Consider the following 11,811-nt stretch of genomic DNA (forward strand, 5'->3'; position numbering starts at 1 on the left):
GAAAGCCAGTCGCAGGAGAGGAAGGTAAACAGAGACGGTAGAAGAACCACCTGAGGGATAGAGTGCATCTTATTTGGGCTTTACATTACGTACGAGATTAAAAAGCTGAACTATTATCCATCTTGTTGTTGTTTGAAATGCTGGTCTGCCGCAAAGAACAACTCTTGTTTATTATATAACGTAATAAGTCAACCGGAAAAGTGGGCGGAATTAACATGGTACTGACAAGACACATATTGCCACCGACTGTGGAGGAGGAGGACATGTTCCTGTCAGTTATTTATTTTCTCTGTTACATGTAAACAGGGACAAGGACCGCATTCAGAAAATCAAATTTCGAGGATAGTTAAATAACGCTGTGCACGTGAACTCAGTGTCTTCATCATAATAAAAAAATACCGTTATTCGGTCTGAACCGGGCCCAACAACGCAGCTTTCTCTTTAACCCCTTTCACATCAAGCGAAAAACCCAGTTTGTCCCCTATCGATTTTATTGGCTCGACTTTGATGTGAACAGGAATGCTGCATCGACCCAGGTTTTCCGCTCTGATGCTGATGTATCTCGCTGTTACATTGTGATTTTGGCACTCGACGGCCTGACGGACTGTATCATCAGTTTTGGTTTACTCTCATAAAGACTGATCTCTGAAGGGCAGACACTTTTGTTTATTTTTTTTCAATCAAACAAATCAACTGTGTTGTTACATGATCGTTAATGGAAGCACATAGGTGAATTTTTCCTGTGTCATGTTTGGGAAATTGCACCGGTGGGGGAATGCATGTGCGATTGTGTTTATATACAGCTTGTACAGCGCTAGCCCACACTTTTTTAAAGATCATGGAAGCGCTTTGCATCCGAGGAGAAGAGGAGATTTGGTTTCAGATATCAGGCTCTGTGCAGGACATAGTGATTTATACAAATATCAGCAGCCTTTTGAAAGAGTGGGAGTTTATTTTAAAAGAATACACCATGATGCCGGTTGTTTACCTGGAATGTACGTGATGACGTATGAGGGAGGAAAAAACAGGCCCACAGCTCTCACAGCAGGAAGTCCAATGTGAAAGCGAACCAAAGGTGAGTCAATTTGGGTCTGAAAATTGGATTTTCGATGAAAGGAGTATATGTGAAGCATTCTCCTATCTGACACTATGATCAGAGGGTCCAGCTTCACTGGCCTTGTAGACCAGTCTATTCAGTCTGTTCACAGGAACCAGGCAGGATGTGTTCCACATCACAGGGACCCTCTGCAGACTCAGGCTCATGTTGAAGACATGTTGAAGGACTCCACAGAGCTAGCTGGCACAGGTTTTGAGCACCCTGGGGCTGACCCCACAGGGCTCTACAGTGCGTGTAATTAATTCCAGTTCGCATTCATATTGATATTGCATTTGCGAAAAGCGAACGCAAAATCGATATATGAACTGGAAAAGTAACACACTGTGCAACTTAAATTTGGTTAAGTTCCATATGAAACACTAGAGGGTGACAGATACAGGAAGTGGCGATCACCGCCAGTACAGAAGAAGAAAGTGTTGACACTGACATCAGCGGTGGAGACAGACAGAGAAGGTTTCAGACTTGGGGAAATTCACAATCACGGCTCTCAAGCCTCATGAGAAGCTGCATTTCTGCGTGAGACACACACATGACATTTCTCATGCTGAGAAATGATAAAACTCAACGCACACATTAGTAACATTAACTGTATGAAAAAGAGATACGGAATCTCTGAATGGATGAGGTGAAGGCAGACTGCTCTACTTGAATCAGCAAACTAACAGCCAATGAGAAAATAGTATTTCTTGTTGCCAGGTGAAACAGCAGTGCCGTTGTAGGTACCAGATCTGCTCGTCCAGAATATCCAGCGCTTCCAGATGATGTCACTATATGTTCGGCCTGTTTGTTTGGGTCCATTCGGCTCAGACTGTGAGTGAGACTGGTTCGTGGTTAGACTACACAAGTTTAATTTATTTTTCACAATATGTTTGGAAGAGATAGCTTGATAAACTTTTTATTTATAATTTTTAATTTTGCAATTTGAGTTTAATCCATGTATTTGTATATTTGGTGCAAAATCATTTAATAAGTTTTATCCTGAAAAAGATTATATAAAAATACAGCTTTTATCAACATATTCAAAGAATAAAAGGACAAAACAAAACCGATAAGTTGCTCTGCCTCCATAATAACCGCTAACTGCTAACTTCTCTTCCGCTTCTTCCTGTTGTCCAACCGTTGAGCTTGTAGGCCTAGATGGTACAATCCCGTAGATAATCAGAACTTGGCATCGAGTGGGGTTGGGGTAAAAGCTTCATTGAGGTCATCAGGTGGGCACTCTCTTTCACCGGTGTTTCATTGATAGGCCCACGACACCTCCAGAGAGCTCAACGGCGACACCTGGCGTCCCAGGAGTGCCCCCCTCCGCTTTTACCCCTCCATATTCATTTTGCAGCCCAGCTGGGGTCCTTTCTCTTGATCCAAAGCCAGCTGCTGCTTCGCTCTGCAGCTTCTGACAGTGACTTGATGGCTTTGCGGAACACCTGTCCTCGGACTCCCATCCTCTTAAGAAGCTTGGTTGTGGACGTGGCAACAAACCCTCTACACCCGACCTCAACCGGAAGCACCTCAACGCCAGCCGCGCTGTTCTGCCTCGGCTGCTACGTCAGCGTACTTCAGTTGTTTGCGTTCATATGCTTCATCAACTGCAGCCTCCCATGGCACAGTTAGTTCAACAATGAACACAGACTTCTGGGAGGTTGACCACAAGACCAAGTCTGGTCTGAGGTTAGTTGTTATAATCTCAGGCGGGAAGACGAGTTTCTTGTCAAGATCAACCAGCATCCTCCAGTCTCGGGCAGAGTCTAGGATGGTTGTTTCGACTCTTGCAGATGGTTTTGTTGGGAGTTGTCCTGCTCTTACAAAGGTGGTGGTGTTCGAGTGTCTGGGCATTGGTGGAGGGAGGACGTTGATGGTGCTTCTCCTTTCTTCCAGGGTGATCGCCAGTTCTCGTAGGACCTGGTTGTGTCTCCAGGTGTATCGACCTTGGGACAAACTGGTTTTGCAGCCAGTGAGGATGTGCCGCAGTGTTCCAGGAGTTTGGCAAAGTGCACAGGAGGGATCTTCTCCCAGCCACTGGTTTAGGTTCTTGGGCGTGGGAAGAACATCATAGGTGGCTCTGATGATGAAGCTAATTTGGCTTCCTTCCATTACCCAAAGATCCTTCCATGTGAGCTTCCGATGCTCGATGTTTTCCCAGCTAGTCCACTGCCCCTGTTTGGACTGTGAGACTGCCGTTGCGCATCTCTCTGCCTCCTCTTGTTGCCGCACCTGGCCAACCACCAGCTTTCTCCTCTGGGTAGATGTTGCCTTGTGCCATGTGGGTCGACTCGTTGCAAGTCCAAACCCACCTCTTCCATGCTGTACCTGTCCTACAATGTCTCCATGCCTGAGAGCAGATTTAGCTTGCTGTACGGCCTCAGATGGGATCCATTTCCTTCCTGTTACCAGTCTGGGAGCAGCCGCTCGGATCACATCATCTTGAGAATCAGTCAGGGTCATGTTCAGCCTCACTTTGGTGTATTTAAACTCCTCTATGAGGCTAGAGACGGGCAGTTCTAGGGCACCGTGTCCATACAAGCCGATGTTGCTGAGGCACCGCGGGAGGCCAAGCCACTTCTTGATGTATGAACTGACTGTCCTCTCCAGCTTCTCGACTTTGGTCATAGGGATCTTGTAGACTGTTAGGGGCCAATTCAGACGGGGGAGCAACCCAAACTGCAGGCACCATAGTTTCAACCAATTATAAGACACAAAGTCAACATCCCTATGTCATGACATCATCCAGAAGGGCCGGATACTCTGGGCGAGCAGATCTGGTACCTACACCATGATGCGATTGTGTTCACACGTCCAAGAGCTGGAAGTGGAAGCCAGCAATCAGATAATAACTGTCTTTAATAAATTAATATTATATTTTAGGCGGGACAAGTAGCATTAAACCGGGGCCGAGGCACCTCAGATAGCAATTAAAGTGTGATGGAGAAGGCAGTAAGCACTGTAACTTATATATGGCATAGAAATTCTTCAAATCATAAAATCCCATCTGAGTCCAGACATTGCCACAAGTTGAGAAAAGAAGGGAAGGAAAGCAGAAAAGGCGGTTTCTAGCAGGACATCCACACAGCCAGTCTTTTCGTGTAAACCACTCCGTTTGAAAAGAGCGGGTAACCTTCTGTCTCATAGTCTGAAGCAAACCTTTCAGCTCCGGCGTTGGTCTTCCTTTAATTATTATCTCCTGCTTAGATTGAAAGTCCACTTTAGAAGATTGTTTTAGCTTAGAAATGTAGTCCTCCATGTTGGAAGTCAGGCTGGACGAGAGCGGAAAAAATAAATGGATCGCTGCACTGGACTTGCTAACTGTATGTCATACCTAGCCTAGCTTGCTGTCACTTACGAATATCTGGGATCATGAGCGCCCCCTGCCATGAGGAAAGAGAACTGCCTGCCTCAGCTAGAACCTCTTCTCAGCTGTGTATGATCGCTCAGCACACGAAACACGTTACACGCATACAGTTGGTGACAAAAAATGTACATTAGAATATTAGTTAAACTATGGAAAATCAGTTCATGTGTTAAATGTGTTTGAACCGTTTTATTATTATATACAGTTAGTGAGGGGTTGGCAATCCAAGGTGAGGCTCAGCTCGCTGCTGCCTCACCGGCTTCTCTTCCAAACATTTGAATGGGAAATTGCAAAAATTCAGCCATTTTGAATAAACAATGATCAAAATTGGTGAGGCTAAATGAAAAAAAAATCTTTAAAGTACAAATCACTGGATAAATATAACCATTTAAATGATTCATCATATTTTTTTTCTTTCCGTGATGATTTTTCTCCGCTGACCACACGTCACTGTGTCACTGTATAGTTCTCACCTCTTCCTTGTTGCCAGCCCTCAAAGCCCTCACGTGCCTCATGTGTTTTATCCATTTTGTTTTGTTCCAAAAAAGTACACTTACTATTGTTAAACTGTTGTTTAATTTTCATTTATTATCCTCTGTTGTTCTGCTTGTACCTGGCCCGTACCATTATACACTGTATTTGGAGCCGTTTAAACACAATGGTATGATCCTAGTCTGTCCTCACATGGGATTGGCTGCATGAGGTGCCCATCAAGTAAAGCGCCGCCCCAGCCTGCATGAAGTCTAAGATAGATTCTCAGAGAGCTCCGTCTCTCTCCAAGACAACTCGATCTTTTCATTCGCTACAAATGTTCGTCTCTGTTAGACACATCACCAGCTCAGAGACGCATTGGACGTCGTAACCTCCACATCATTCACTCTTAACGCACGGAGCAACTGGCTCGGACTTCATAAGAATAAGAGCAGGTACCTAAAACTGAAGAAATCAATCTTTCCATCGATGTATAACATGTGTTTGCACATAGACAGAGGCTGAGTTCATCCCTGGTTTAAACAGTGAACAGGGTTAAGACACAGGCACCAGGCATCATGTTGATAAAAGTCTGCTCTGTACAGACTGTCAGAGACACAAATTCCACCAGTGATATCTGTAATCCTCTCCATTCACTCACTTGATCCGCACCGTTCAAACAGAAAAGTCATAAATGTACTTACAGGATAAGACCAACACACAGAGCACAGTCTGTCCCATCTCCACATCCAGCTCTGTCTCACTGTGCTGCACTGCTCATGTCAAACTGTTCTTCAAACTGCAAAGACAGAGGTTACATTGCCTTTTTTGTCTTTCGTATAACCTCCCTGTGCTTCCTTCCCTTTTACAAAAAGCTTGAACCATTTATACGACTATAGACTTGACCACAGCAGCCGTTTCACAGCCTACATTTCCTGACTGCAATAGATATTATTAGTTTGTGTCTTTTGCAGAAGTTGCTGCTGTTGCATCCACAGAGTGTGTACTGATGAAGTGTGTGTTGTGTAGACATACCAACATACAGTATGTATATAGAATTACAATGCACACAGATAATGACTGAAAGGGTCAGTATTGACCAAATGAACTTTCCAAACGTAATGTTTAATCCTTCTGCATTTATCTGCATCTGGCCCATGTATTAAATGGAGCACTGAGAGTACTGAGCAGAGAGTACAGACATTCTTTAGTTTAACTTTTATTTCAACTGAAACTTCAAAGATTCTATACATAGAGGGGGAATCGATTAAACAAAGCACTGAAAGAACCTGTGTGTTGTTCAGTTGTGCTGCACAGTTCACTCAGTAAGGCCTGTAAAGAAACTGTCAGTTCCTCTTCACACAGAGAGGTGTGATAGCCAGTATTGGGCATCATCACACTTAAACCACAGCTAATGTGTTAACAAGAAGACAGCAGGCAGCTCACACCAGTGTGATGTTAGGTTGAATACATAAAATAGTGGGTGCTGAACAAAATGTCTATAAAACAAATAAACACTGTACAGTGATTTGATACTGTTCATCTGTCCTGATATAAACCAGCACACAAACATTCTGTAAACACTGGGTGATGTATGTTGATCAAGGTAACTCTGGCTCATAGCGGTCACTACAGTGGACAGCTGTTTAAAAGTCATTTCCTGCCATATACAATGGTTTCTATGCAGGAGTTGCATATCAGCCATTAGAATGCTCACTGCTGCCACCCTCCATTTAGGTTCATTCAGTGGTTAGTTGTTGTAACTACAAGTGAACCTCCTCTGAATCCAAGATGGCCAACAGGAAGCAACACACGTTGACCACTGCTGAAATATCCTTCTATTCCAGTAGAATCCTAGAGGTAAAATAAATAAATAAATAAAAATATGATGATATGCAGGAGTATCTAAGTAACAATAATTATTGTTTTAGTTTTGAAAATGTTACTTCAAATAAGTAGAAAATTGCAATTAACCACGTGTCCAACAAAGTGAACGTCATGCATTGCTAAGTAGTTCCAACATAAGTCATGTAGCCTTAGACTTAGATTAACTTTATTGTCATTTTGTATGCACAGGGTGTTTACAGAACAACAGAACATGCTTATAATAAAATTACAATGAAAGTACAATATAAAGTGCAGCATCGATAGGAATGTATCATAGTGCAAGAAGAAACTGTTTTAAAAAATGTTCAAAAATGTACAACATGTTCATACTGCAAAATAACGGTGCAAAATGGCAGTAAAAGTTATGTATATGTGTGAAGCGGAGTCCAGTTAAGAGTTCAACAGTTCAACAGTCTGATTGTAAGGGGGACAAAGCTGTTGTAGAACCTGGTAGACCTGCACCGGATGCTGCGGAGCCTCTTTCCAGAGGGCAGCAGGGAGAACAGTCCATAGTGGGGGTGTGAGGGGTCACTGATGATGTTATGGGCTTGGGACATGCAGCGCTGTGATGAGATTTCCTGAATGGAGGGAAGAGGGGCCCCGATGATCCTCTCCACTCTCCTCACGTTCTCCCAGTCGGAGGCGCTGCAGCCTCCACACCTCACAGAGAGGCAGCTGGTCAGAATGCTCTCTATGGTGCTTCTGTAGAACGTCTTGAGGATGGGCGGGGGCAGGTGGGCTCTCCTCATCCTCCGCAGGAAGTACAAGTGCTTCTGTGCCCTCTTGACCAGTGATGTGGTGTTCACAGACCAGGTGAGGTCGTCTGCTGCTGACCACCTCCACAGCGGAGCTGTTGATGAGCAGTGGAGCCTGGCTGGGCCGGTTCTTCCTGAAGTCAACGATAATCTGCTTGGTCTTGTCCACGTTCAGGACCAGGCTGTTGTCTCTGCACCAGCCCACCAGCTGCTCCACCTCCTCTCTGTAGTCCAGGTTGTTGTCGTCTCTGATGAGGCTCACCACCGTTGTGTCATCTGCAAACTTCACAGTGTGATTGGTGGCGAACCTGGGGATGCAGGCGTGTGTCATCAGAGTGAACAGCAAGCGGCTCGAACGCAGCCCTGAGGGGAGCCTGTGCTGAGGGTGATGACATTGGAGGTGTGATGTCCGACCCGGACAGACTGAGGTCTGTCGGTGAGGAAGTCTAGCAGCCAGTTGTGAAGGGGGGTACTGAAGCCCAGGTGTCCCAGTTTTCCTACCAGATGCTGTGGGATGATTTGTCATATTTTTAGACCACAAGTGCAGATGAGTATAGTGAGAACAGTTATGATTAGTGGCTGCCAGAGAACAATGGAGACGTAGGAGATGAGGATGATGAAGGAGATGCAGACAGTCAGGATGCAGTGAGTCAGCATGCTGACAGTCAAGATGATGAGGGCCAGGATGCAGAGGACCACACTTCAAAGTAAGACCAGTGCCAAGTACACTTCAGAAAACATTCCTGGCTACAGCAGACCCTGAAGAATCCCAATCAATTGATGAGCAAATCATTCCCTTCAAAGGTCAACTGTCAATCAAGCAATACATACCCAAAAAGCCCAAACCCTGGGGAGTGAAAGTGTGGGTGAGGGCAGGGTCCTCAGGTTATGTGTACAGATTTGAAGTGTACCAGGGCTCAGCAAATAGGGTCACAGCGGTGGTTTAGGAATGGCTGGAGATGTAGTGATGCGCCTTTGTGACGACAGAAAGCACAAAAACCACAAGGTGTTTTTTGACAAGTTTGTCTGCAGCATTCCACTCCTTGAGGCCTTGAAAGACTGAGGCATCTATGGCACAGGCACATGCAGAGCAAACAGGGTGAAAGGAGCGAGTCAGAAACTCAAGAGTGAAAAACAACTGAAAGAAGAAGGAAGAGGGGCCTGTTCTGTTGTCAGCACTAACGGAAACATCACTGTCACACGTTGGCTTGACAGTTCAGTCATCCACATGGCATCCACCTGTGCCAGTCCCCTGAAGATGTGGCCAAAAGATGGCTCAAGAAAGAAAAAACGATGATTAGTGTCCAAAGACCCTTCTCGGTGGCCCTTTATCAACACATGGGTGGATCTTGTTGACCAGTGTGTGTGTCAGTGTATCCCCACAGATGTAGAAACAAGCTGTGGTACATGCGAGTGTTTTTTGATGCCGTTGTTGATGCCTGATGTCTGGATGGGAAAAGACGAATCTCCTCATCTTCAAAGCTTCTGTGGCCCGTGCACTGATAAATGCTGGCTCCCTTCAGCAAAGCAGGAGAGGAAGACCCAGTGGGACCCCACCTCCAGCAAAGCGCATAACAGTGACCAAAGTACCAAGTGAGGTCAGGTTGAGCACAGGAAATCACTGGCCCAAGCTCACCCAGGTCAAAAATGCAAACAGATGCCACGATGCTGCATGCACACGGAAGACCAAATACATCTGCATGCAGTGCAGTGTGACACTGTGCCCTGGATACTTTGCCAACTTTCATTAAGGTCCATTAAAAAAATCAGTGATGCAGTGACTTTTGTTTGTTCTTTTTAGAGATGTTTTGAAACATGAATTTAGCTGACATGTTTGTTTTCTTATTTAGGTTTTAGCAATAGAGCTATAGAATGTTAAAGTGTCTGAAAGTAGGTTAAAGTGTTTTCCAAAGCATACAATGACATAAGTGCTCATGGATTTATGATAAATATCAGTTTGATTCATTCTTCCATTATGTTTAAACTGGCATGGACATGTCTGTAACTTCCTGAAAATCTGTTTTGATTTTAACAAAATCTTGACTCAGGATATCATAATTCATGCATCAGAGGGGTAATGTTCCACAACCAAATCATCCTAAGAGGAATCTTGTGGCTCTGTGACTCACAGTGAACTGTTATCACCTCTGTTCTGAAGGCTGCATGACAGAGCAGGTGACTTAGCCAGATCCAGCCACTAGTGGTCATTTGATTATGTTATATTTATGCCACTGACCGTTTTTCTATGTTGTCAGTTAAATGTGTGATATATATATTATGTCATGGATATTTCTCCTGTATATGATATATACATATCATATATTTCATGCTAATGATTGTTTTATTATTATTTCGGGTTGTGTGTTATGGTTAAACACATCGTGAGCTGTTTTATTGATGGCTTTTCTTATTTTCGGTTTATTTCAGAAGCACACACACATATAACCACACCGACCACATCTGTGTACCTTGCTTATACTGGATGAAAGCACCAGAAGGAAGGACTGTCTCCTGCTTCTTTATTCTTCACCTAAGTTTTGGGGAAACTTATAGACTGCGTTCTAACAGGAACGCACTTTGCCATTATAACTCAGAGAAGTCAGTCTGCTAACTTTAAGCTTCCGTCACCACCTCAGAATACTTTATTCAAACAGGGCTACGCCACTGAGCCATCAAATCATTATACGTGTCCATTTCTAACTTCATAAGACAAAGACAAGTTGAATATTGTTTAGAGTTGCAGTTTACCCGGTGGTTACCAGTGTTGGGCACGTCACTTTTAAAAAGTAATTAGTTACAGTTACTAGTTACTTCTCTCAAAAAATAACTTAGTAACTGAATTACTCCACTATAAAAGTAACTAGTTACCAGGGAAAGTAACTATTGCGTTAGTCTTCCTTTTTTTTTAAGTTTAAATATGTTTAATAATTTGATTTTTTTCTTAGCAGGTTTCACAAACCAGTTGCATAGAGTAGAATTGTATACATACTGACACATACTGACACAGAACTTTTAATATTTATTGCACCTCAGACCCCAACTGGTAGACATATACCGCTTTCACATCGGCAAAAGTCCCGGGTCGGACCTCCCGCTGTGAGAGCTGCGTGCCTGTTTTTTCCTCCCTCATACGTCATCGCGTACATTGCAGATAAAATTACAGTTGTTGATGACCTGAAGACTGGACCCGTCAAACCCCGCTCTTTCTAAAGGCTGCTGATATTACAACAAATCACTGTGTCCTGTACAGAGCCTGATAAATTCCGCCAAATCTCCCTTTTCTCGGATGCAGAGCGCTGCCATGATCGTTAAAGTGGGAGATATCGCTATACAAGCTGGATATAAACACAGTCGCTGTTCGCCTATGCGCTTCCATTGACGACTGTGTAACAACACATTTGATTTGTTTGGAGAAAAAAAAAAGGAACAACAATCTCTGCCCTTCAGAGATCAGTCTTTATGGAAGTAGATCGAAACTTGTTTTTGAGCTGAAGCTTCTACAATGATACAGTCTGTCAGGCCTCTAGTCAGAATGTAACAGGCAGATACAACAACATCAGACCGAAAAAATAACCGGTGACGGTTCACAACTTCTCCTCGACATTCAGCAATGCTGCCGTTCACCTCTGCTAGTTGGGTGTGGGTGTGATTTGTGTATAAACTGAACACTGTCTGTGATTGGTTATCGTGAAAGTCTACTCCACTTTAGCCAATCATCACCTATGCGGTTGTTTCGCCGCAAAAACAGCGTCGCGGCTCCCGTGGCTGAGAACCAAGTAACGCGCCCCATTTAATTTTCAGTAACGGAAACGGCGTTATAAAGATGGAAACAGTAATTAGTTAGATTACCCCGTTACTGAAAAAAGTAACGCCGTTTATTTTAACGCCGTTACTCCCATCACTGGTGGTTACTACAGTCTGATGAACCTCAGTCAAGAAGATAAAGCAATGAACAGCACCCTCTGTTGGCTGTCAGATGTAAACACATGACAATTTTAAAACCTGTGAGGTCTGTATTAGGAGGTTAATATATGGGAAATGAAAAGAATTATTATTCTTTTAGTGCAGTGAGAACCAAACACATCTGTACAGGATATTGTTGTGAACTGTTCTGACCCTCATTTAAGAGGGTTGCTTCTCAGTCTTTCATTGAGGAGGGAGTTTTACCCTTTCATAATGGATTCACTGCTGGTTCTGAAGTGACAGTGGAAGGTTTTGGCCTGAAAGATATTGAT

The 11,811-nt window shown here is 43.8% G+C and overlaps 1 protein-coding gene across 1 annotated transcript in view; it reads right to left on the bottom strand.

Annotated features, from left to right (window-relative positions):
- LOC125014366 (sialoadhesin-like) overlaps positions 1 to 5,832 on the bottom strand; it is a 55,789-nt gene extending 49,957 nt beyond the window's left edge. Inside the window, exon 1 of the mRNA XM_047595393.1 lies at positions 5,639 to 5,832. Coding sequence (XP_047451349.1) covers positions 5,639 to 5,675 — 37 coding nt within the window. The 5' untranslated portion in view covers positions 5,676 to 5,832. The remainder of the gene's footprint in view (positions 1 to 5,638) is intronic.
- Between the last annotated feature and the right edge of the window lie 5,979 nt (positions 5,833 to 11,811).

The sequence above is a fragment of the Mugil cephalus genome, chromosome 1 (genome assembly GCF_022458985.1).
Source record: "Mugil cephalus isolate CIBA_MC_2020 chromosome 1, CIBA_Mcephalus_1.1, whole genome shotgun sequence".
Lineage (NCBI taxonomy): Eukaryota > Metazoa > Chordata > Actinopteri > Mugiliformes > Mugilidae > Mugil > Mugil cephalus.